The sequence below is a fragment of the Plectropomus leopardus genome, chromosome 19, assembly GCF_008729295.1.
Source record: "Plectropomus leopardus isolate mb chromosome 19, YSFRI_Pleo_2.0, whole genome shotgun sequence".
NCBI lineage: Eukaryota > Metazoa > Chordata > Actinopteri > Perciformes > Serranidae > Plectropomus > Plectropomus leopardus.
Genome location: NC_056481.1, coordinates 6,454,858 through 6,482,806, shown reverse-complemented (window position 1 = coordinate 6,482,806; position 27,949 = coordinate 6,454,858). Strand labels below are relative to the sequence as shown.

Genomic DNA, 27,949 nt, shown 5'->3' with positions numbered 1-27,949 from the left:
GGTGTGCAGGAGTGGGGGTTGGGGAGAGGCAGTTAGACTCATTTTGCACTCTCATGAAAACACTATCTTCAGGCAGTTTCACAACTTCATTTAAGTATAAGCCAACTAATTTCCATGTGACTCAACCTTGAGTGAGCATTGTATTGTGTGTGTGGATTTGTTTTTATGTGGAGGTTTAACTCTTTGAAAGTTTCAAAAACATGGGAAGTTTGGAGTGAGCAACTTAAGAAGAAATGACCCAAAAATTAGTAATAAACAAGAAAAAAAGTACATGAAAGTAACCTGAAAGTTAGCACAATTAGCAATTTGCAGATTTACAGTTACACACATTTCAGCATGGCAGCTGCCCAAGCAACAAGTGACGACGCTGAGGGACGAGACGCTGTTATCCATTTATACCACCAGCTAGCTTTTCGATATAGTCTATAATTAACCCTCTGAAACCTGAGCTAATTGGCTTCAGTTCTTTAAAACATGAGAAGCAACAAAAGAAGAAATGACCCGAAATTTTGATATAAATTAGTAAGAAATACAATATTTTTTATTTTTTTTAATTAGAAAAAAGAAAGTAAAAAAACAAGGAAATTACTTGAAAAAGTGCTTAAACTGATAAAAACATTCTGTAACATTATTTGAAATATATAATTATGGTAATTGATTTTTTTCCCTAGCTTTTTAAAAATAATTTTCTAAATCAACAAATTTCTTGCAAATTTCCAATAATTGTGAAAAGCTTCTGAATGCAGCAGAAAAAAAGTTGATCCAGGTTTCAGAAAGTTAATGCATGGAGCGTAAAGTTTTCACTTTATTTAAAAGAAGAAATTAGTTAACCGGAGTCAGATGTGATAACTTACAGTTTGTTGTGTGCTCTTGTTTCCCATGCCTCAGGAAATGCCTATGTAAATTGTTTGCAGCCTCAGCAATCCACCCACCTTTATCCCGGGCTCTGTTGGAAGCCGGCAGGGAATTATTGGAGCGTCTTTTGGCATTTGCAATTGGATGGCCTGCAGAAAAGCAGAAAAAAGCATGTTAGCATGCTTTGAGACAGACTGATGATTTTTTGGGGAAAAATTGATTATAGTGTTTTCCAAGCAAGATTGATAGATTTTCTATTTTTGGAGCTGGACTATTCACCAGGAGCACTGCAAGAATAAATTTACCATTTGGTCATGCATTTCAACACATTCTCGGAGCACAGAGCTTACTCTTGGCACAGACAGAGCAGCAGAACGCTAAACCCAGTGAAACTTTATCGTTACTTTCAATGGCTCTAAAAGTTTGAATTCAGAGTTCCACCTGCTCTATGTTCACCGACCCAAAAAAATGTCAGAATTTAGATGATTTAAAAAAATGGACACACACATAATAAGAAAAAAAAAGTTGTCACTCTAAATAAAATATCTGAGTCAAATTCAACAGGGTGGCTGTAAAATGTGAAAAAAAAACATCACTTATTGAAATGTTATTACATTAGTGGAAGCATTTCAGTAATGCACTCCAGAGCTCCACAGCCGTGAAGCCTCCCAGTGTCTGTGAAGTATTAATCACTTCAAAGGTGACGGATTTGTATTTTTTTTTCAGCTGTTGATACTAGAAGTCACCGGGGTTTATGCTGAACTCCCTGGGGAGAGTTGTTTTGTCTCAGACAATTACAGGATTCACCCCGCCTGCAAAGAAAGCAGCGAGGTCTTCGAACTTTGAAGAGAAATCATGCTCAGGGTGTTTGAGTTAATCTTTGAACAGACTTTATATGGAAGCAGAATCCAGTGTGAAATCTTAAGGCATTTCGCGGGATATATTTGACTTTGAACTTCGATCAAGGGAGACAAATTAATCAGATCAGTATCCGTGAGACAGAGGTTCCTTGTGCAAAAGGCCGTGATTTAGTTCTGTGGTTTCCAACCTTCGTGGCTTGTGGTCTCTTAAATCAAAGCCATGTCTGCTCTGAGCTTTTCGTTTTCAGCTGCATCTCAGATTTATTACCAGGTCAACCAAAGATTTGTTTTTCTTTGTTCATTTGAAAAGATTTTCAGCGGTAATGTTATCTAAAAAAACAACCTCTGTCTTGGAAAATTGCAACAGATTGATCATTCGTGTTGGAATTCCAAGGCAGAAGGTCAAGATCCATCCAAGCTGATCAAGTTAAACTTTTTTAACAGCAACATAAAAGCACACACAGTGAACCAAGTTAAATTACGTAGTGTCTTAATGACGTTGTGTTAATGTAGTGTTTGCACTGTAAAACGTGCCGTTAAAGTAAATACAGATGAACACAGGTTCTGCAACTTTATACTCTTGGCTGAGGTTCAAACTATTATGCTCAGAATCTGCTTACACAATCATGAGCTGTTGTACCTTCTTGGAATCAGTAAAGACATGAAGGACTATTAACATGTCTACACGTTTTCTCTTTATTAATGGCAATATGGTAATTAATGTAGGTCCTTTGTTGATGCTTGTGAAACTCGTCATACAAACATAATTTTGCTGCAGGAGTCAATGCTTTCCCAAGCAGATGCACTGGGACGATTTCAGATTGGATTTCGGAAATACCCACTCAGAAATATCGACTTCTGACTTGAAATGGATCGCATCATGAGGGTACAGTCAAACATGAGCAAATGCAGGCAAGTGACCAGTGTCCAAAATTAACTTTTTGCCTCACTAGCCAAGAGGACTGGCCAAGCATATTAATCAACTGCCTGCGTGTCACATATACATACAAACCTGAGCAAAATGTGAAGCAAAATTCTGGTAATACAAACATTTACCCATCAATATGGCAGTCAGCCTTCCAAAATATATGCACCAAACAGAAAATCAACCTGCACTTGCTGCTTGGCGGATATACATTTTGGATCCTGCATGTGGGCAGTGTTGGGTTTGACAGACACTGAAAGCAAGCTTGCTAATAATTAGTGTGAAATATAATATTATATATATTTTCTTTCACTCTATTCCTGTCTACGGATTCACTGCTTGCCAGGCAGCACCTCCTATGTTGGGCAGAGTGTTTATTTCATTGCCAACATCATACAAAAGCTGCTGGTTAGAAACAGCAACAACCAACATCTCCTTTACAACATACTTCTTTGCTACTGGCTGAGGCTGTGACTTTGCTGGGCAGAGTTCACCAAAGTGGATGCAAATTTGCTTTGTCATAGCAAGCAAATATTTTAGTGGCCCCTCTGCTTGCACTAAATGGAAGTAAAAGGGAGGCGAATACTTGCTGGTGTTAATTTCGCTCATGTGTGGTTATACCATAGCTCACAATAGAGCAAGATTTAAGGAAAGCCTCAAAATATGATTACAATTGTCTAGCAGAAATATGTTTTTGCTTTAGTCTTATCCTGTTCCTCCTCTTACAATCCCACAGATTTGTCTTTTGACCCCTTGATAGGAAACCACTGATCTAGTCAACAGAAGCCTTTAGTTCAGTTTTGTTCTCTACATAGTCATGTCCTATTTTATTTTGTAAGAGTATCCGAGATGCATTTCAAATCTCCTTTTCTGTGTATGCTGTTTTGAGCCAAACCCCCTGCAAATCTATCAACATTCAAGTTTCAGCACAAGGTTGTAACCCTGTTACTCAGAGAGAAACCTTAGCTGATTCTGTCACAGTGACACCACATGCCCTTTACCATCCCATTTAACAACAATTTATCACGGCTGTTCCCAGGAAAAAGGGGGCCACTTTCTCTTTTGTGCAACAACCCGAATGCACCTGTCACTCTACCTCTCAGATCTGGGCCTGTTTTGGTTACTGTCAGTGTAACGTGACCATTGTGGAGGAAAATAACCAGTTCAACAGGAAATATTGTCCTGTGCAGCGCACACTACACAATGAAGTCATTTCACTTCCTTCTTGAAAACACCAACTAGAACTAAGCCCCAGCTTTTAAACATGTGCTTTACAATGACACATTATGTAATACAGCCATCATCACTTTTGCAGCACATGTCACTTAAAGCGTAAAACCAGTTTGGATAATTATCATGTCTGAGGTAAAGGCAGTTCCAGTGAAACTCACTGTGGCCAGCCTGGTGGGTTGTTCCCACATTGAGAATGTCTGAGAACATCATCTGTGGTTTCTGTCGTACACAAGAGCACCACAGAGTAACATCATCTATCATTGGCTGGCACACCTGCTCAACCTCTGGAGTCCTGTCCAACCACAAACACATGTTGGAACACGTGTCATAGTTCTGTTTTAAATTTCGACTTGCTGACGATAGTACAGGTGGTACTGATTGAAGGGGATATTCCTACTCAGGTCTGTTTTTACATTTATGTCCATTATGTCTAAAATCATACTCGCAATCTCCATTGTAGAGATTTGGGAAACCCAGACTTTGAGAAGGACAAGTTTGAAAGGTTCACAAGGATCACAAGCCTCCTACAGGTTTCCCAAAAAAAGTTTCCAGTAGCTGCAGGGATTTCCACTCAGGGAGTCCTCTTCGTGTTTACTTTGACCATTCCAAGAAAAGTGTTTGACATTATTTTTGTTTAAAGAGTATTTAACCTACAGCCATTTGTATATCAATTAGTCATGCTGTGTTACCTTGAATTTGTGAAAAAAAACTTTTTTTTGCATGTCTCCATGGAAAACAGCAAACATACTGATTTCATGATCAACAGGGGTCCATGTTAAACAACAGCAAAACTATATCAAAACACCTGTTTACTCTCAACTCCTGCAGTTCAACAGTTTCATTTATCTAGTCATATTTTCAATACTTCCCAAACACATTCATTTCAACACTGAACTGAAAGTGAAACATATCAATGCACTCTCCAAAGCCGACTCCTAAATAAGGTTGTTTACTTAAAAAACGTTTACTTTTACTTTTGCTTTTTTAGTAAAAATGCATGTATTTGGGAAGTACTGAGCATAAGTTTAGATAATTGAGATTCTGATCATAAAGTGTGAGTTGTGTGAGTTTTTAAACATGTTTTGATATAGTTTTGCTGTTGTTAAATGTGGACCTCTTTTATATTCAGAAAGTATTTTCTCCTTTTTTGGATATTTTCCTCGCCGTGGAGGCATTTGAAAAACAAATTTAAGGTAACACAGCATGACTAACTGATTTTCAAATGATCATTTTGTGGGTGAAATAGCCCTTTAAATATATATATGTATATTTAAAAGTTGTAGGAAGCTTGAACTTCTTGCCCTGATTAAAATTGTTTATACCAGAGATTTTCTTGATAGACTCGTCCTAATAAAATGCTTTCAACAAGAAAAGTCATAAAGGATAAAAATCTGAGAATATGACCCAGGCTGACAGATACTAAAATCTCCCTTTCTTACGAAAAGGTACTATCTTAGAAAACCTTGGAAATTCCTTCTTGAGCTGCATAATTATCATCTCTCCATGTAATTGAATTCATTTTTGAATCTTTTGTTGCGCATACAGTTTGAAGCTGATAAAAACCCGGCAGCTGATACATTTATCAGCCGAATTGTGTAAATGACACAGTCTGATAAGGAACTCAGTGGGTCTTCCTTTTCTTTGTTGTATATTTCTATTAAAATCCAGCATGCAAGTGCAGCCAAAACTCCATCAGCTCTGTCGTCTGTGGCAGCACTAATGCTTCTGAGGAATACACAGTCAAACATTAACCACCTAAGATTGCATCAAGTTTCCCTCCTCCGCTGTTTATCACCGACACAATATTGCTTCTAGCAGCAGGAGCCACGATTGTGCAATATATGTTGACTCGACTATGACTGGGTCATACATTGAAAACACACCACTGGTGGTGTGCAGCTGGCCGTTGCCGTCCAGGCTTTGGGCTGTTTACAGTCCAGTGAGCCCTCATTGTTTCGCGGCTCTGTATGGACACAGAAACAGGTGGTTTCTCTCTCAAGCGTACTGAAAAGACAAAGGAGGACTGTTGGCGTAACTGTGGTCACCTCTGCGCCCACTAGATGATAAATTCATGCTGGGAAACTAGTTCAGGAGGCCGTCACATGAACTATTTGTTGGCTCTTGTCTGATGATCCTTTGAGAATTGCTGGTTTCCTTATGAATAAAGACTCATCTTCCTGTCCTAACCTCGAAAGGACATTTTAGGTCAGCAATCCAGCTCTTTGAATGGTTACCTTGATAGATAAGCATCTCCTTTGTTTCTTTGTATTGAATTAACGTGAATCACAGTAAATAATAGGTTTCATTCATGTGGGTCACCTTTGAGCCCATTTTGCGTGTGTGTGTGTGTGTGTGTGTGTGCATGTATCTGTTTTCCTTTCTAGGTACATGCGTGCAGGTTGGGTGTGCCAAATGGGTTTGGTTATCGTCTTCCTCTGTACTTTGTTTTTTGTTCTTACGCATCTATTGTATTTTGTGTGACATTGTTGGTTCCTCAGTTACAGAGAAATTTTGTCTGCCGTTTGGGAACCAACAGGGTGTGTGTGTGTGTGTGTGTGTTTGTTTTCGAGCTGTATTTTCGTGCCTCTCCCTGATGACCCTTGAACATATTTACAGCAGTTTGAGCGGAGGCCGTTGATGGACTTCAAACTTAGCGCTCACTTTACACACAAACACACACACACAAACAGTTCCTGTGCATGCAGCCAAGACATCTGTATGTGCTTCACTAATGGAAACTTTATGCTCGCAGACATATGTTTCCAGGAAATCCAAGTTGTTGCTTGATTGCCAAATCAAAGCAGCATGCCAGATGTTTGAAGCTATCTTTAGGAAAACTAAATTAAAGTAAGATGGATTGCAGTAAAGTGACACTGATGATGCCTCAGAGACTTTCTTGACATAATTAGGTGGTGATTCCCGAAAGCTCTCAGAATTTCAACTTTTATCATCTGGCCAACAGGTATGGCTACGTGATGTTTAGTTTTGGCTTTTATGTGTGTCAAATGTAATCTGTTTTCCATGCCTTTGGCATCTCATGTCATAAAGCTACAACTAATGATTGTTTTCTTTAAAGAGGACCTATTATGCTCAATTTTGGGTCATACTTGTATTTAAGGGTTCTACAAGAAGATGTTAACATGCTTTATAGGTCAAAAAATACTTTATATTACTTGTACTGTCTGTGCTGGAACACCTGTATTCACCCTGTGCTTCGTTTTAGTGCCTGTTTCTTTCAGCCTGACTCCAGAAAAAAGCTCAGTCTACTCTGATTGGTCAGTGTTTACAGACCTAGCCATACTTTCTACTGTAGAAAAAATCACCAATAAAAGCCCTTTAACACAACTAGACATGGTCCAGCAGGAATATTATCCAAAAATCCTGAAGAAATAACATCAGCAAACAAGACTCGATGTTAGCATTTAGCTACATGTAGCAGTGTGCTTGCAGCCAGGCAGTGACTTAAACAGAGCGTCTGTTGATTTGAGCCCCCAACTTTCTTGGGGCAGCCCTAAAAATCACCAACAAAAGTTTCTAAACACAACTGGGAATGTTCCAGCAGGAAAATGATCCAAATTTAACAATTTTAGCAACCAAGATTACATATTTTCCCACCATTAGCATGCAGCTACATGTACTTTAGCAGTGTAGTTTCAGCTGGGAAATGAATGTAACTGAGAATAGCAACACAGTGTAGCAGTGTGTGTCATGTAAACACCTGCAGCAGTGAGTCTGGAGCAGATGACAATATCAAGAAATCCAGCACATTATGGAGTCATGCTGTAGCAAGAGTATGAAAAACTGTTGAAAATGATTGTTCAGAATGACAAAGAACCTTAAGCTTTACTCACAGGGATTACTTCTATACTTGTTTACCAAATTATTTGAAACTTTGGCCATGTTAAGTAGAAACATCCTTCATTGTAGAATTATATATCATATAGTTCGGAAAAGCATTAAAGACATCCTTTAAATAACTGCACCATTAAAAATGTTGAAAAATACTGAATAAAAGCTCCCACAGTTCATGGTGACATCTACAAAATCCTCACTTTTTCATTTACAATAAAATTAATCACAAAAATATCTGCAATTCCTTACTTCTGACAAGCTGGAAATATAAAACAAGTGATATTCTTGCTGCATAAATAACAAATGTTTCCTCAACTATCAAAAGTTATTGACTACTTCTGTCAGTACTAATTTTGCATCCTATCTGGCTTTAATGACATGAACTTAGCAGCCGTGCGCATACTGAGTCCATATTAGATTAAAGCATGCACACAAATCATCTCTGTCTCAGTGAGCTGAGCCGCTGAAATGTAATCAGTCCTTGTGTGCTTAGCTGGACATTCCCGAGGAATCACTTTAGGACGAACTCTCTCTCTCTCTCACACACACACACACACACACACACACACACACACACACACACAGACAGTGAGCATGCCCTTCTCACACACAGCACTATCCAAATCACAGTGGTTGTAGGTAAATCAAGTAAGGTTGCAATTATGTTAACAATGTGCTTTACAAAGGAAGGAGCTCCAGTCGTCCTCTCTGTCCTGTTCTGGGTTTTCAGCTTGACAGCTGCTGTTGTGAATTATCAGGTTGAAGTGGCCGTGTTTGTGGTGTTCTCTTTTGTCAGCAAGTGTTTCGTTGTTTGCGTTCGGTGTCATTTAAGTCAACACCAGGGGGGTTTATTAACTCATCGTGTCTGTCAGAGCTGGGCGTCCTGAGGCCTTTATGGTCAGTTTGAGTGTTTGACCTCAGTGGGGAGGCTGCTCATAAAAAAGGCCAAGAGCCGTTAAGAAGTTGACACAGTGCAAAAAACGGTCACTTATCTCCCAGTCACACTGAGAGGTCTCCTGCTGACTGAAAAGTTTGTGCGTCCTGTTTTTGTGGAGTGAAGATTGTCAAGCTGGCATTATCTTTTTCATGATTTGACATATTTTGTCTCCCTGAGGTCTCCTTTTAAGTAACTTGTTAGTGCTTCTGACCTTCTTTCAGAGTTTGCACAGACATGAATAACCTAGAAAAGTCAGGGAAAATGCAAAAGGCAACTTCCAGGCCTCGAAAAGTTTTGGAAAACTAAATACACCCTAAATGTTTTGGGAAAGTCATGTGATGATGTTTGATAAACCTGAATAATAAAATGATAGTTTCTGTTTTTACAGTTTCTGGCTGTGTTAGATTTTTTAAAAAACATGCCTTCATTAAAAAAAAAAATTGTAAAGAATAATTTTTAAAGAAAAACATTTTTAAAAGATGAAGAAAATTGCCAACATTTTTTTAAAGAAAAAAAAATAGCTAAAATCTTATTTTTTAAAAGTAGCCTTTTTTTAATTGCCAAAATTTTTATAAAAATACAAACACAAAATACAGCTATTGTAAGTTGTATGTCCCTCCCATAAAGCCAAAATCAAAACAAAGGTCGCTCCCCTGTACTTAAAAAATTATTTGACATGCCTCCCCCTTTTTGCAACCCTCCCTCTCTCACTCTCTTGTAAATAACAAATAGTCGCTAAATTCTATTTAAAAATTCAGTCCTAATCCTGTTCTGAATTCAGTTTCTAAATAACATATACATTTAAAAAACATATTATATAGTTATGAAAAAGAACCAATGAGGAGTATTGACGGTCATTTCAGAGAATGTATGGTGTTGCAAATTTCCCTCAAAGTCATGGAAAATTAATGCGTGTGAATCCTGTTCTTTCTTTGGAAAAATCGCAGCTAATATTGCCACTAAACTACTTGAACTTATTCACTAAAGTGCAGGCCAACTGTGACTTTGGCATCTGCACCATAAAGGAGCATTTTGTATTCCCTTTAGCAAAACCCTCAGTAGAAATTCTGCTTTGTTTTGTCGTCCAGCAACTATTGGACGGTAATTCAACCACTTGGCTCAGATCCTGCACTCTGTTACCAGGCGTGGATGCTGTCTGTTTGTCGGAGACTGATGAGGCAGATTTTGGCGATTAATTAGACGCTGACATGCACGCACTCACACACAGTCCAATCCCTCCACTGTAGGCGTAATGAAGGTTTGAGTACATTTCATGCGGGACACGGAGAAAGAACGTCTGTCACTGTGCTGGCATGACGGAGTGAATCCAATGTGGTGACACCCTCCTCCGCCCCTTTGAGGGTGTGTTTCTCTTCAGAGCCTCCATCTGTGCCTTCTGAAAAATCCCTGCGGTATTGTTACTTCACATGAGTAAGGTTGTGGCCTCTCACATTTTTACCCAGGATATTATTCATACACGGAGAGGAGGGACATTTATCCCCAAAACAGACTCTCAGGAGATCTGTTTTGGGCAATGGCTTATTATATAATCACGAAACATGTTATCTGTGTGGTTTTCGGCCAAGGTTCTTCTCTGCTCTCTCTGGCTGGAGCACAGCATGGCAGCCCACCCAGTATCTGACCAAACGCTTTGTGTGCAAGAGTAACAGCTTTATAAAAAGACCAGCTCGACTGGAAACACAGAGAAATCGGTTGGACGCCTGTCCTCTGCTTCTAGATATCAGGATTTGGAAAGATTAAAAAAAAAAAAAAATCACTCAACCTAATCATGCGGTGATTGTGTTGTTTGAGATTTGGGGGTCATAACAGGAGCTTGTGCAACACATTAAAAGCAATAGATAGGATTTTGGAGCCGGACAGAGTGGAGCTGGCTGGTGGGCAGCAGGAGGTCGGTTTGTTTGTGTTTTTTGGAGGTGTGGAGTTTGTCCTGAGCTCCCGTCACACAGAGCAGAGGGCCGGTTCAGGCACGCTGGTTTTATTTGCTCACGTCGAACACACTGCCCTTAATCCTCCTGTGGTTTTGTTTCTGCCGGTGCAGCATTGGGGCCCTGGAGGCTGATCTGCTACAGTTTACAAACACACACAGAGGGCGTGTGGTACTTGGGCAACAGTTCTGCTGATGTAGGTATAATTTGCCGGCACAGCTGTTTGAACTCGTCTCCCAAAGATTTTTCCACGTGAACACGATGAGTGTTCACTATCTTGTCAGTCAGTCTTCTGCAGATAGAGCACTCAACACTTCACCCTTGACCTCTGGAGTCAAAGTCTGAGCTTTTCAAAAGATGGTCGGAAAACGTGTGCACGTGAATTATCTGCTAAACCTTTCGAAAATTATGCTTAATATCTGCAAGTTTGTAAATGTGTAGAAATGTTTTGTAGTCGTAGAAAAAATGTCTAAGTGAAATTTCAACCCTTGATTAAAACTTTCCCCTTGATACAGAAAACATTTTGACCAAAACTTTGGTCAACTAAAACTGGACTAAAACTCTGAAGTAGAAAAATGAATTAAATGTGACTAAAACTAATAAACATTTTTCTGTAAAGACGAGAGGGGACACTTTTTGAGTGTCCCTTGAAAGAATTAATATATTTTTAACAGAAAAAAAGTACAGTTCAATACTTTTCTTTCATGCCACACATGGGTAGAAATCTGTGATGTCGTAGACATCAAATTTTGTTTTGCAATGTGATTAAATAGTGTTGCTATTATCGCCATAGAGATAGAAGTTTACAAACCTAACAGAGGATTTTATTTCCCCATCAACCGTAATGACTGAGAGGAATCCACCGCTCACCGGCAGACTGGGGGTTAACCAAAATGTAGGTTTGGTTAGTAAGTTAAATACACATATACAGCTGTTTGTGTAGATTTTTCTTCACGAAACGCAACAGAAATAGACTCAAAGCAGAAAAAAACGCGCGGGTCACTGGTTACCATGGAGACAACTCAAACCTTTTTCGCTGAAGCATAAATTAAAAACAACATGCTGCTCGTAAATTTCTACCAAGCGACACTATTCAAAAGGGATAAAATAGATGCCAAAATTAACACTAATCGCCACTGGATCTAAATCTAATAATGTAAATTATTGTACAGTTGTATATATATTACAGTATATTCATAGTTGGAAAATAGATTTTTTTCAACATCCATTTTGCTGCTGGTATGTAAATTCTTTTGTTTTTTTTACCAACCACAATTCTGTTTCCACTCTTAAAGTTTATAATAATAAAATAAAGTTTTAAGTATAAATTCAAAATTTACTTACCAACAGTTGATCGGTTTAAAAGGCTGGAACTGGAAGACCCACTTTCAGGTTCTTAGACATCTACAATAGCAAGAGAGAGTTTTGTATGAGATGAAGACGGTGTGTCGGCATCACTTCACTGTAGTTTTACAATGTGCCCATCGGCGAGATGAGGTAAAAACAAACTGATTCAATCGTTTACTGAATGCCCTCTTTGTGTACCCGCCACTGTGGCTGGTAGGTTAATCAAATTCACCTGCGATCAGTCAATTTCACTCACATTTGGCAGGTGACGCGTGCTAATTTCCAACCCTGATTATGTAAAAGCCTCGATACACTTTTCTGCAGTGACTACAGCCTGCGAGCGTGGCATTTTTCAGGTCATAATTTGCAATAATGGTGGCAACTCCTACGTGATATAAACTTTATTTTTGTGTAAAGTGTCTCCTAATAAAGTTGTGAAGCACTTCTGCATATTCTTTAGGACAAATGTTTTTCTGTAACTCCGTAATGCCTGAGGGTGAAGAGTTTAATTTAATAGCACTGTTATGTGAGGACAAGTCTGTTGATGTTGGAGAGTTTGCTAATTAAGGTATTAAAAAGGGCCCTCAGGAGATTCCGTTTTAATCAAATAAGGTTTTGTTTACACTCAACCTCTCTCACCAAAAACATTATGTTCATCCTCAGTGCCTAATAAACATGTTGAAAGCATTTCTGCCTCATAAAGCATAAATGGACTTTTTTTTTTTTAGGAATTTGACCAAAAAAAAGTAACTCAAGAAGTTTTGTGTCTTGGGCTGTCAATCACACCTCTCCGCGGAATACATCAAAACAATTAAAAAATGTGAGTTGTGGTTGGAAAAAGCTAGTAAGTGGAAATACAATTTCCGAGGTCAATAATTAAGTTTGATTCTGAATTTAATAAAATGGCTGTCGTCTCCTTTGTTTGTCCTCTTTAATGGCTGCATTAGTGAAACACATAATACAAACACTTGACATGCTCTGCAGGACCACGACTGGTCACAAACATCAAAATCTATTTTTAATTATCTTAAATTATAAATTAACTAGCAAAACAAAGCTGGTGCCTGTAATGGGACATTAGGCATGTAGATATAAATGCTGTGTCATGATTTTTTTATTATGTGTTTATCATTTAAGAGCGTGGCAGGAATACAAACAAAAAAACAACAAATGGGTGCAGTTCATCCAGGATCATAATGGCCACAGTCATAAGAGTAGAAACATGAGTTTAAATAGGAAATATACAAAGCAAGATATTTAAAATGTCAGCACGTTGTCCCAGATCTTGTCAAAAACACCTCTTCTACCTTCATCATAAAACAGCAGTCTCTCCAGATGTAGTGCGTTTGCTATAAATCACACTTTGGTGCAGAGTTCAAAGGCAGGAGTTTTAAATAACAGCTGTTAGCATAGTGGCTTTTCAAAGAAGAAGAACTGCGGCCGTAAACTGGGAAAACAGTTTGATTCAGGAGCTCCTTACCCTCCAAGCAGAGGACGAGATCAGCTGTCATGTGACAGAGACGGTAAATGATTGTGATTGACATGTTATGCATTTGTTATTGTTAGGAAAGCGCTGTATGTTTAACGCTAGTGGTGGACGCTCGTGTGTTAAACGTCACGCCCATCATGCCTCCTTTGATTTGGGGATGCTGAGATGCAGAGTACAATCACGTAGTGCAGCAGACTGATGCCTCCGCTGGTTAGCTCTGTGTAAAAGTGCAGGGGCGGTATAAAGGGGGGACTTCGTTGTGGCCCTATAGTGTGATCTCGGTGTAAAGGCAGCAATTGTCTGCTGTCATGACAACATATGGATGTAAACTGCAGGTTGACTGGTTGGGGGCGTTCATTTTAATCTCTGATCAGCTGCATCAGGTCAGTGCAGGAGGAGCAGCGACCTTTACTGCTAATGCTTAGTGTTTTCATGCAGCGCGAGTGTTGAGTGAGAGCGTTCAGAGCCCTCCAGGTGTGTTTATATGCGCTGGATCTGTTTACTGTGGGATCATGCTTTCTCACAGACCGAGTTACACCTGTGATAAATAGGTATGCCCATCCTGTCAGCTGTCTGGACAAGATATTTGGAGCATTTGTCATACAGGGTTAGCCTCAGAGCTTGTGTCTAGATATGAAGTTGAACAGGAAGAACGAGTTCTACTATAGCAGGCTGTAACCAGGCAGTGCTAAAGAACAAAGGATGGCGTAATGCACAGTGTTGTGTGTCAGTAACAGGTCGAAGCACTATTGTCGATAATCAAATCAAATGTTACTGTATCATTCACGTTTTTTTTTAGGACTTCTGATTCACTTTTCAGGTATGTTAGGCAAAGCAAGGCTGAGTTTGTTTGTGTTTCTTCTTCTGTTATCTGTGCGGTGAGTTGAGGACAATAAGTAGACGATGGACTGAAGGAACCTTTGAGGCTCCTGGAAAAACAGTGAAGTGAGATGGAGGCTTTGCTAATGAGCTCACACCAAGGCTACAGCAACATGATGTGAGGCGAAATCAGATTCATACATAGTTGATGATGCCTCCTAATCCCTTCATTTTTAGCTGATTTAAGGCTTCTTTTAATGTTAAAGTTTTGTATGCCTTTGCGCTTAGATGTTGACAGTTGGACTCAGAATTTTTTCTAAAGTAAGATGAAAAATAAATCAATTTATAGATGACATCCACTATGATGGGTATTATATCCTTGGTAAATGCATAATGAATTGTGTACTACTGGTGGACAGACTGGGTCCAGTGCCTCTGACACTCCTCTCCCCCCGTGGGAATCACATGTTTGGGCTGGAGGGCCTCACAAAGTAGCTGCAAATGAAGTTTGCCGACCTTCTTTGTCAGAGTTGCGAACTTTTCCTTTCTTATGCAGCTGCATTGATTAATTGATTAGCAATGTCATAAATGGCCCGCCGTTGGCTGGCCTGCATATTCATTTGCATATCAATGTTGCTGACAATAGGATTGAACAATGGAGCAGATTCAAGGTTAAACAAAGCAGAGGCTCTTAGTGCGCAGACAGCAGAGGCTGTGTTGAACATTAGATTTGAAAAAACAACAACTGAGGACTTAAAGGGGAAATACACCTATTTTCAAAATTCATACATGTTGCTACTATGGTCTAGACAGACCAACAATATTAGTACGCTGAAGAACTCTCTCCTATATCCAAAATCGAGAGTGCTAAGCTAAGAGCTGCTATATCAACAGTGAATTGGGAACAGTGCTCTAGATGAGGCTGAAGTGGGTTCCCTGTAGCTTGCCTGGTGGAGCGGGCCCCCAGTGTGCACATACTTAAGCTGTACAACAATAAAGGAAAAGCAAAACCAGCAATATATTTTAAATTTGTGAGAAAATTTGGTAAAATAGGCAAACAAATGCCAAACAAAGAGAAAGAGTAGCTCATATTCACAAAAATTGAGCTTCCCTAAAAAAAAAAAAACAAAAAAAAAACATGGTGGAATTCCTAATTTCGGTGGTGTTCCCCTTTAAATCTAGATGAGGCAAGTCTTTTATGTTTTACTTGCCCAAATGAAATTTGTGAATATGGAGACACCCCTGATGTGGTACATTATTTCCAGACTTCATGACGTGATAATTTTGAATTTTTTGTGCTCAGAATTGTGTCGTTATGCTTTCCCTGCTGGAAAAGTATATTATTTATATTCCTCTTTTCATAGCCTCTTCTGTAAATATCAAAGTAACCGACAGACGCTGGTTGGAGTCCCATAACTGTTATGTAATTACCCTTTACGTGTTTCCTTGTAACTCTTACATGAAGGCTTCCACCTTCTGAATAAATGATACTCTTCCTCTGTCTCCCTTTTAAAATTTTAAAGCAGTCAAAAATAAAACCAGCAGCTATCGCAGTCAGCGTTGGTCTGTTGCTTTAACTCGACAGTAGCCGAGCTGTGATTGGATGAGCAGGCAAAGCCTCTTTCTCCTTGCTCACCGGGTGAGAGGAGAGAAAGTGGCGTGGGATAACCAAGGACTGTATGGCGCCTGTGATCCACGGGATTACAAGAGTGAGACTGAACGCTGATGAGCACGGTGGTTGTTATGATGTCATTCTGCGCTCAGTCAGGGTCTGCCAGCGACATAAGATGCTCTTAATCATTCATGGCCCTGTCACCACTCGTCTCAGTTTGAGCCGGAGTCATGTGGCACTTTGAGTGCTCGGTTACATAAAGGCTTCGTCACCGGCTGGCACGATGGCCGAGGCAATAATTCTCAGCTAAAACAAACAAGATAATACCTATTACTTCTTTAGGCATATTTAGTGCTCTAACACAAACGTGTTCAGCTGCCTGTGTGTTTTTGTGTATATATCGATAGTTATATGACCTCTGGGTCTGTTTGGCTCCATGAGCCTGTAAAAAGAGAGCTGAGAGGGAATTTTGCCCCCAGCTGAACTGAGAAGTGCGTGGTATAGGCCATACAGGCCAGACTGGAATCCCCAGTCACCGAGTTGACTTCAGCACGATGTATGAGCAAACACAGAGCTATGACTGTGTGTTTTTTTCCAGCTGTCTAGACACTGAAGTGAAAGAACTTTTACACCCTCATTTATTTTTGAGCGAGTCGTATATTATTCTCCCCACGCTCACAAATTCAAAGAGACAGCACCAGCAAATAATGTAGAACATTAATTCCAATCCACACGTTACCTCCAACCCCCAAAAATAAATAAAGGAAAGCATCAGAAAAAGTAACGCCTCATTTCCACCAAACAGTCTGGTTAAGTTGAGTCGACTAAACATGTCACATGAAGACTGGAAACTATTGAAACAGAAACATATTCCACTTTGTCTGACAGTATAACACTTCCTCTACAACTGACTGAAACTACACATTTCCCAGTGATAGAAATTAGAACAACTAATCAATGAATATTCAATATTTCAAGATAATAGACTTAATGTCTGAACCAAGTTTGTAAATATGATTACTTTCTATTTTCAATTAAGTAGAGAAATATCAAGTCTAATAATTTAAGGGGTTAAAGTCAACCTCAGTGCTTAACACTGATTTGGGAAAAGTGGGATAGACTTCCCAAAACAAACTGAAAAAAGATGCTAAATATTCTTTTTATGAGAAAGAACATTTAACACAACTACAGTTTTATATGCAGAGCACTAAAGCACTTTTTTTGTCAACTTTCAAAATGGTCTCTTAACTGTTATTTTGAAACAGTAGACTGCACATAACACTGCCATTCTTCATGATTTATCTTTTTGAAAGTACTGAAAGGCTGGAGCTGAATATGACAGGACTGCCTGCAGGCCGTACTTCATCTTTTGTCATGCCCACAATAATGGGGTCTTGATGATCCTGGGGGCGTTTGAACTATTCCTCATCAAACACCAAGGGGCCACCATAGACATAAAACGGGCCATTTCCTAGAAAGACTTAAGGTGTGGGGTTTGCACCTTTTGATATTCGAGCACCCACTGACACATTTTATGCCGAGGTTGAATGTCTTGGAGTGACGAGGCACATGAAAGGCATTCCCCTTGTCTTATTGCCCTGCATGTGGCCACCGTGAAGGGTTAATCCATCCATCTGAGTCCATCTGAATGAGCTGATCTCTCCATGTAGGGGATAAAATCTCTCTCTCTCTTGCTGTCTCCGGCCGGCTTAGAGACAGGAAGCTCGCTTGGTAGCTAGTGATGTTGCCATAGAGAAATACAAAACTATGGGCAGCGGGGAGGAACATATCAGTTGATGAGTTGTCTTGAGAGGTCCGTCACACATTCAGCAGGCCTTTTGTGCAGCAGATACTAATTGGCTAATGCACAAGGCATGAAGTAATAAAGGCTTTGGCTAATAATAGATCATACTGCATTAATCTTACCGCTGTGAGTCCGCTCAGAGGGACTTTGTGGGTATTTGTTTGCTCAATGCCAGTGATACTCAATTTACAGCCAGCGGGCCAAATCTGGTCTTCCAAAAATGCTTTTGTACTTTTAGTAAACACAAGGTGCCAGAGTGCATAAACCAGCATCAAATTAGAGCTCGTTTGTCAAAGAAATTGCCCGTGGGGGCCCTAGCTAAGCCCCTAATGTCCTAAAATCCTAGAAACGTGCTAAAATCCTTGAAATGTTCTAAAATTCTGAAATGCCCTAATATCCAAGAAATATCCAGAAATCCTAGAAATGTCCTAAAATCAGAGAAATGTCCAAAATATCCCTAAAAAGTTTCTAAAATCCTAGAAATGTCATAAAACCCTGTAAAATTTGAGAAATGTTCTAAAATCTGAGAAACACTGTAAAATCCAAGAAACATCCTTCAGTCCTCGAAATGTCCTAAAATCCTGGAGACATTCTGAAAAACCTACAAACATGTATGTGGTTTCTGTGACTGGCCTCCTGTCATTTTGCAAAAGTGGCCCCCAAGCAAAGCAAGTTGAGTATCCCTGCTCTACGCTGTAATCCTATAATTTGGCATCAAGTTGCTGTTTAAATTCCTAACAGTAAGCCCATTCCAGTTGTCACATTGTTGTAAGGGTGTGAACTTGAACTGAAATGGCTTTTACAATAGAACTTGAAAATATGCTTTTCGAGTACTATTGTTACTGCTTTTTGTTCGGCTTTCTTTTGTGCCATCTTTTTTGTTGCGGGGATAGTGCATCTCCGCCATTAGCAGCAGCAGAACGACAGAAGAAATCTTGAATGAAGTTGTTCAATATAGAGGATAAAACCTTGGCAGCGGATAGAGTTCAGTTCTGTTCGGGGATGATCTTTCTTTTCAACAGAGCTGTGCACTAAAAAAAAACAAAACAGCACGAGCTTTCATCATCTATCAAACACCCCTCTGTTCTCTCTAATGGTACAGTTGCCTTTTCAATTCAATGGGTTCTTGTCAGAGATGCAAATGTTTTCATGGGTGACGTTGCTTCTGGAATATTGTTGAGTGAAGCCCCCATTCATTCACTGTGGGGATACGCATACAGGCCTCGAGCGTGGGCTTCAGCTCCGGTCTTAAGACACTGAGAATGATGGGGCTGCTGTCTGGCTAAAACAATCGAAACCCTTGTTAATGTCAGTAGCACATGGAGCTAGTGGACTGGAGCTAGCACATAAGTGGGTGTTTAAACCTCTTCTCTACTCGGTTTGAGATCAAGTTTCAAGGCTTGAGTCACTGGTGACTTGAGGACAGTTTGGTCTGAGTGCTGAAATGAGCCATTTTATTATTACATATGTTATTATTGAGCCAAAAGCCATTTATACACATAGATCCTGCGACAGGGCAGCAACAAAGACCCTTCATTACGCTGGCTGACAGTAGCTCGACCTATTTGTGCATGTAAACGTACTGATGACTAATGACTGACTGCCGGCTGGGTGTGTTAGGCCTTGATACAGATGTTGATTTAGTGCTGACACCTCCTCTGCTTCTAGCTTTAAGATGGACTCAGACTCTTTTTCTCTTGCTGTTCAGGCAGAAATATCACGCCATTATTCTGCCTTGCTACTGTGTATAAAAGGTACTCTTGCTGAATTGGGGGACAGAGTTGTCTCACCTTTGAGCTGGCACTGGAGGTGGTAACAGCACCAATGGACGTCTATGTAAAAGGGTTAGCCTGCAGGACAGGACCATTTATGGGATATGTGTGTGTGTAGAGTTGTATCAGACTCAAAATTATGTCAGATGAATCTGACTTCAAATGTTGCGTTTTTGGTTTTTTTCCTTATAAAGTTTGACAGTTTGAACGGGGCTCAGTAGGACATTCAGTGTGACAGCGGCACTCGTGATATAGAAGACAAGCTAACAGTGTTAACAAATCGCAAATGTGCAACAAGACGTTTAGCCAACGCTAGATGTCAAACAAAAGAGACTGTATAATATTAAGTTGCTGTGAGCTGTAAATTCACCACTTCTAAGGCACAAGACAGACGATAAAGCTGTCCTCGAGTCTTACAGTGCAGAGTCTCTCTTTCTCTGTGTCACTGCAGCGGATGCTGCAGCCTCTTACAAAGAGTGGCTTGACTGTCAAGAGCACTAACTCAGCAGCAAAACCTGGGGACCAAAACATCACCAAAAGTACACTGAACAGCACAATAGCTTGCAAACAAAACCCTAAAAGCTATCTCAGATTGAGGGGTCTCCAACTGATGATTTGAATCCCTGATTTTCAGGGGCAGCTCTTGTAATGAAAGCGAACCCACCAACGGGAGATTTCAAAAGCAGCTGATAGCAGTAAGCAGCTAACTCAAAGAGGAAGAACAGCAGTTTAAAATGCACACAATGTTGTATGTCACACTGTAGTCTGATGCTGTTGTGTTACATCATGCCGGTTTTGCTTCCAGGGGACCAGCATGCTATGTAAAACCACACATTGGGATGGCCTGATGCCTGCGTTCTTTGTTTCTGAACAAAAAAGCAAAGACGGAGTAATGAAGCGACTTGGTAGTGGCACTATCATGCAATCTCTCTGTAAAAGGGGCAAAAGATAATAAGTGAGCAAGATCAACCTTCTGTCCTTACATAAAAAAAGGACACTTTAATCTATGACTTGGCTATCACCAGAGCTGATAGACAAATGTAGGTCAAACATGGCTAATGATGTGTGTTCAGTGAAAAACAGATAAAATGAAGCCAGGATAGAGAGAACAGAATATTCTGTTCTAAGTGCTCCAATTTCACCTTAGAGGCAAAAAAAAGAGACACAGACTAAACTGAAAGAAAAGCACAGAGAGCTAGCTTTGGAGGCACTTTATCTCCTGATGATATGAATTCAGAACAAAAAGGAGCAGATCTGAACTCTCTGAGCTGTGCTGTAACTCGATCTGCGCTGAAGAAGTTGCTGTTCATTTCTTCTTCTTTTTTTTTTCATTCTTTTATTTCTGCCAGCTTGAACTGCTCCGGCTCCCAGTATCCTGTGTCTTGCTGGTTATGTAACAGTCAGGGGCCTAAATGGGAACTAAAGCGCAGCAGAGACAGCGGACACTGCAGCCGCTTGAAAAACTGAATGTGACAGCAGCCTATTAGAGTGTTTTATGAAGAGCTATAAATGTACTAAAAGAACTGCATTGACACATTTCAATAGGAACTTATTTTTGCCCTGTTGAACTTCATGGGTGGTGTAATGTCTGGTTTTGAGTAAAGTGAAGGTGCTGTGAACTTTGTACCAGAAAGCTTTTCTCCATCATTGCATAACAGCCTCTCAGACTCCTGCATATAAAAGCTTTTGTTAGTGTAGAACCACTCAAGTGAGGCTTCGTTCTGAAGCTCTGGCAACAAAAGTTTCCATACTTGATGCAGATCAGGACAGAGGGAGTTATCTGATTGTGGGTGATGAGAAATGAATAGACATTTAAAGTGGTACACTCTTAGAAATAGAGGCACTAACTTGTTCCCGTAGGAGAACCGTTTTTGGATCCCTGTAGAACCGATTAAAAGAACAGCAATGAACTACATTACCCATAGATTTCTCTTGCACTAACCATGGTTTTAGTTCTTAGTAGATCTTTTTGTTTTTCTTACAAAGAACCTTTGAAGAACTCTTTTAAAACCTTTATAACGTCAGCCCTTCAGGATGAACCCTTTTGGAACCTTTACTTCTAAGAGTTGCTTTTTCAGCAGAATAAGATAGTGTTTGTTATTAATTGCATATTTCCACGTTGCCTGCCGGGGCCATATGTGGGTTTTAATGCTCTCTGTTCTTCTTCACAGGCTGATCCAAGATGAAACCCGAGCTGGAGGACCAGAATGGCTGCACACATTAAACACCTGGAATTATACTTTCTTTGACAACAGTTCAAACGATTGCCAAATAGTTCTGAAAGGAACTCCTGAAGAAGTTTCATTTTCCCCTGTGGATTATAACAGACTGCCATCATGCCTATTCTCAAGCAGCTGGTGAATAACTCGAACCAGTCGAAAAGGCGGTCTCGTGCTGACCTGACCGCTGAGATGATCAGCGCTCCACTGGGGGACTTCCGTCACACCATGCACGTCGGCAGGGGAGGAGACGCCTTCGGGGACACTTCGTTTCTTAGCAGCCGATCAGGGGAGCCTCCGAGGGAGCCGGAGACAAAGCAGGGCTCCCCGGGGCCCAAACCGGGGCTGCTGTCCCGCACCTTCAGAAGCAGCAAACGCTCTCAGTCTGTAAACCGCGGGGACAAGTATGACTACAATATGATGGCGTCTTCTGGTGGCTCATCCAGCTATGTGAAAAACGCCATATCCCTGCCATACTTAAACGAGGAGGACATTAACAGAGGCAACCAACTGCCGAAGAGCGTTTCCTCAAGCCCCATGAAGAGGCTTTCAGAGATCGAAAGCAAGCCGGTAAATGGAGCGGCAGCGATGGCAACACTGGACGCAGAGTTTGAAGAGCGTAATTTCGGCGAGATTACAGATCTGCCCCCATCCATGCCAAAAGGAAGCGGAATGAAGCATGCAGAGTCCATGATGTCCTTCCACATTGACTTGGGGCCCTCCATGCTCGGGGACATTTTGAGCGTGATGGAGAAGAAAGGCTGGGAGGAGGACGACCTCGGCTATGAAGAGGGCAAAGGCAGCGAGGGTCGTGCGTCACCCTCTCTCATCCCGCACATAGACGACGATGATGCGGAGGAGCAGGCACCAGCGAGGCCGCCTCGCAGCATGTACCAGCAGAAGCCTATGGTGGATCCCTACACCCCGGAGCTACACACACGAAACAACCACCACAACCTGGACAGCTGCTCCATGTCCAGCGCCGGATCTGTCAATGAGGAGAAACCTCAGTACCACCTCCACGATGGCGACACGGACAGTGCAAAGTACAGCTCACCACGTGGGGAGGAAGATTTCACTTTCATGGATGACGACGAGGATGAGATTCGAGTGTAGTGAATAGTCTTGGACGCTAACGGGGAGGCTGGAAAAGGCAGCGGAGGGATTTAGAAGCAGTGCTGCTTTAAGCTTCTTGTAGATCAGTCTAATTTCTGCACACTTTGTTCAACATCGTATATCAAACCCATTAAGCCTTATTCACTGTGCTGTAGCAAGAAGATATGAGCTGAGTTCCAGCTAGAGTGCATACATGCTGGCTCCCAAAAAGGAACTTTTAAAAGGTTTGGGTGCGTTGATTGTTGCACATTTTTGCAACATCACACTCATCTTTTTTGGGGAATTTTCCATTTTCAAAGACTGGCTCCTGCACTCAAATGTCCTTCTCAAAGGTGCTTTGAGAAATAAAGGGTGACCCCAGATGCCAATACATGAATATCACATTTGGGGTGTGATATGTGGGAAGGAGAAGGGTATGCAAGGTCACAAACCGGATGTGGAAGTGTACTACAGATTCTGAACGAGGAAGGAAACTGACAAGAAGTGAAACTCTTAGTGTGGGACTGATCATGGAGCTTAATTTCCCAATGACAATGTCTTTGCATAGACACTAAATAGATAAAGTAGTTATTACTTTTGTCCACGTCAGAGTTTAAGGAGTGGTTTCTGCTATTTTTTACTTTATTTTATGTACATAGAGCATCTGGAAGTTGGTCAATGGTAGCCTGTTGTACTTTTTAGTTTATCATTTTGCCGCTGTCTCTCTTTGGCGTATGGCGTTTTCGGACCAAAAAGTTCTGGGGACTCCCTGAGAGGAATTGCCCATTGGGAGAACGACATCTTCAAAGGCTTTTTTCTGTTTGCATTCACACCGCAAAGAGGAACGCTGAGGTGACATACTGTAAGCTGGCTGGTAGTTGGTATACAGGGTTACTGCAGTCATGGAAAACTTGGAAAAGTCATGGAATGCCACAGTCTTATTTGACAGGCCTGAGGAAGTCAAGGAATTAGTCAAATCCTTCCAAATTTTTTGTAATGAAATTGTTACAGTTATCAAATGTGGATAACGGCCCACAAAATGTAACATAATGGAAATTTTATTTTCTGTAGCCAATGTTATAACGCGGCTCTAATATGCGGCTACGCTTGATGTGTTGTTTACCAACAATGTTTGAGTTCGAATACAAATCATTATGTCTGAATAATGTTGGTCAAAGGGGGCAAAAAAAAAAACAATGTTGTGACAGTATAATTTAATATGTAGGGTCATGTATCCCAAAGTGAGTAGTTGACATGGACATTGTTGTGTGTTTGTTACTAGCAGTGTTGATGCGAACTTTGGTTTACCTACTCTGGAAGTAGAGAATTGTAATTTAAAGGTTAGAAGCAAACGTTTGATTTGAATGAATTAATCAACAGGCCAACCGAACTATAGGCGGCCACCCTTGACAGTCATGGGTTTTTGTTTTGATTGTGATTTATGTTGTGAATGGTCATGGAAACTTTATTATTGATCCTTAAAAAATCACAGAAAAGAAGATTTTGTCCATGAAAACGTGGAAAACCCAGAGAACAGCACCATCACTTTTCGCTTGGGAGTCAAAAATCGCATTTCTACCTCTGCATATACACTCAGTAAAGCCTGGACTTCACCGTTGGTCCATTTGTCTACGCTTTCTTCCATTTTTTTTCAATTATGAACTGTTGTTTGCATATTGTGGTGTTTACACGTCAAACAAGCTTTAAAAAAGTTGGTACTGGTGCTGAATTGGCTGTGTTTAACCAATCAAGTACACTTATGTCACTCATCGTCAGTGGAATAGTGGTAGTTAATGAGGTGGGTGTACCACGTGGTAGACGGGTAGGTTAACCTGGAGAAAGTGGCTATACTGTCCTGAATATACCAATGGCTTTTTGGCTAAAAGGTGGGCCAGAAAAAAAGGTGGGTATACCTGTAATAACAGCGTAGACCCTCTATTAAACAATGGCACATGGTTGCTCTTGTGCTGGGAGAGAATGTAGGAGCTAAAAAAGTCTCTTAAAATGGCGTTCTAAGATCTACAATTGTTCCTAGTTTTTGCGGTGTGGATACAACAAAAAGGGGGTTCTTAGAACTGTGAAAAAGCTCCTCCGGTCCGAAAACGCCTGTAATCTTCATTTCTTAAATTCACAGAGAGCTGTGGTATTTATTCTCAGAAGGGATGGATCACACTTAACGTGCACTGCTAGGTCTTAAAAGTTTAGATTTGAGGTTTTTCTGATGTGTTGAATTTCTTACAAAAACTTCACGGTACTACAGAGTGAGCCGGCTTCATTTGTAGAAGTTGGCTGCATTGGCACTTAATTATCGGACTCAAAGAAGACACAAAATTGTCTAAGTTTCATAACTCCCGCTATCACCATCAAGGCAAAGCTGTACTAGACGACAATGACTTCTGTTATACAAAATAACCCGCTGCTAGTGAAGACTTTATAATTGTGAGTTGTGGAAAAAGAAGGCCTTTTGTATGTGTTGGACGTCCTGCAGTTTTTAAAAGCAGGACAGAAGTGGTGATTGTGGCTAATTGTGTGTATTTCCGTGTCATCATATCTCATTCCACATCATTGCTGAGTTTGGTAGGATTAGCAGGTCAGCAGAGAGGCGTAACCATGTCTGATAGGGAGTTGTTGCAGTAGACAAATTGTATGAACCTAATAGTTATTGCTCTATATCCAAAACTCTCTCCAGACATGTGTTCACGCTCGTCTCTAAAGGCAGACGACGGATGTGAAAACATGTACAAAGTGTTATTAGAGCGTAACTACTTAATAGATGGGCATCAGTTATGTCTCGGGGCAGTGAGAGCGGCAGATATTTCCTGGACTGGCCCCACAAGTGATACTAGCCACCTCGTCTACACAACCCAAATCACACAGTAGGAACAGATGATTAAATCAACCCATCATCTGGCCTTTCCCTGTCTACTCATTAAATGTGCTGGATTATTGGCCCCTAACCAGCTGGAACTGCTCCAGAAACTGCAGGGTTAGGAACAGACAGGTGGGCTGTTTCTCTTTGACTTTTTTGTGTTTTATTGCTTTTACAGTGCGCGCTCGCTCAGTCGGCTCCTCCAGGTAACTTCACGCTCTAAATAAGGCACAAAGAGGTGAACTCCCCTCACCAGTATCCCCTGATTAATGTCTGACCTTTTTTTTAGTTGGTGTTAGAAAACTAATTGCCAGGTTTGACGAACGAGAGCTCTGAATTTCCTGTTGTGGCGTTGATGCAGGGGTGTGTACGCAGAATCAGGATGCTGCTTCTGCCTCGGGTTATTGTTAATGTTTTGGAAACACGTGAACAGGCTGTGAGAAGTTCTGAACTTAAAGGGATAGTTCTGATTATTTTTTGAAGTGGGTTGTATGACGTACCTATCCGTATTTTCGTGTTACCTACAGTCAGTGGTGAAGTGCAATTAAATACATTTACTGAAGTACTGTGCTGAAGTACAAATTTGAGGTAGTTGTACTTTACTTGAGCATTTTCTTTTCATGCCATTTTACACTTTTATTCGATTGCATTTTGGAGGAAAATATTGTACTTTTTTACTTCACAACATTTATCTGACCACTTTAGTTGCTTAACAAAGTAAATTGTTTATGTTAAAACATAAGACTTCATAAAAATAGATTTTTTTGACATTAATTAAAGTACCCAACAGTTTATACAAGTACAGCTGAAAATATTAGCTGATTAATCAATTAGCTGATTGAAAGAAAATTGACAACTATTTGAAAAAAAACACTGAAGTAATTTTCTATTTTTTGGATGTAGTTACTTACTATTATTATTATTATTTTGTTGTTGTTTTTTTTCCTGCATTGGGTGTAGGTTTGAATAATTTTGAGTTGTTTTTTTTTTTTTTCTGCATTGGGTTCTTTTACTCATTATACCGTAAGTACATTTTCCTGATTGTACTTAATTACTTTTACTTAAGTAACATTTTCAGTGCAAGATTTTTACTTGTAACATGGTATTTTCATGTGTGGTTATAGTTCTTTTATTTAAGTAAAATAACTGCATATTTCTTCCACCACTGCCTACAGTAGATGTCAGCTGGCATGTCCACACTTTAGAGAAGCAGGCAGGAGTCTGATAAGGGAGCTAAGTAATGTACAAATGTGGCTGTCGTCAGCAACAAAATGTCTCACCTCAAAAAAATATTAGTTTAAGTGTACACAATATTAATATTATGTTTTCATTTCCTTACCTAAGAGACAGACAGCCATTTCTCACAGTGAACTGAAGCTGTAAAACTGCCCTCTCTCAGGGCTGCACAATTTGCAAAAAAAAAATCAGATTGCAATTATTTTGAAAGATATCGCCATTGCTATATGAGTTGCAATTTTATGTCATTTGTCACATGAAATAAGCAAGGTACAAGTAGGCATGGAATTTTTTGCATTTTCACAGGTAAAAAATATAAAAGTGATATTTGATGATATATTTTTCTGTATAAAAAAGCATGTTTTCTTACATCTGGAATATATTTTCTAGGCGGAGGCTTCTCCACAACACCACAATGCTACATTTATAATGGTATGTTGTGATCATTATGCCTTCATAAAAAAATTAAAGCTCCTGTGATCTGGATATAGCACTTGGCCACATTGCAATTTTGATAATATTTTGATTAATTGTGCAGCCCCACTCTCTTAAAAACCAGACTCCATTGAGAAAAACAGTGATTTAACACCGCTGAACACAGGAGTTGCTGGTCTACCGCTGCCTCGATTGGTTACTTTGTTTGTGTTAATGTATGACTGTGGCATTTAAAAGGGTAAATAAGGATTCAACAAGTTCACATTAACGCAAACAAACTAAGTAATCGAAGCTGTGGTAGACCAGCAGCTCCCATGTTCAGCAAGGTAAAATGACTGTTTTTGTCAATGGAGCCTGGTGGCTTTGGGGACATAGATGGGGAACGAAAGCCATTAACGTCGTTCCCATCAGAGCAAGCTGTCTGGAGAAAAGGTAAAGCGGTGAAAACACACCAAACATAGCCTACACCTGCCTGCTTCTACAGACTGGGGGTGTCTCAACTGACACCTACTGTAAATGAAACACTGACTATGGATAAGTACCTCATACAACACCACTTTTGAAAATCTGAATCTTTGGGGCGTTGGGTGGCTGAATGGAAAAAGCAGGCGCCCCATGAATGAAAGCAGTGTCTTTGCCGCAGC

The 27,949-nt window shown here is 40.2% G+C and overlaps 1 protein-coding gene across 1 annotated transcript in view; it reads left to right on the top strand.

The window, feature by feature from the left end:
- The window catches only part of cdc42ep4b (CDC42 effector protein (Rho GTPase binding) 4b), a 28,948-nt gene extending 2,531 nt beyond the window's left edge, over window positions 1–26,417 (top strand). The window contains exon 2 of the mRNA XM_042507785.1: window positions 21,623–26,417. Within this exon, the coding sequence (XP_042363719.1) occupies window positions 21,788–22,786 (999 nt within the window). The 5' untranslated portion in view covers window positions 21,623–21,787 and the 3' untranslated portion in view covers window positions 22,787–26,417. The remainder of the gene's footprint in view (window positions 1–21,622) is intronic.
- Window positions 26,418–27,949: the final 1,532 nt, after the last annotated feature.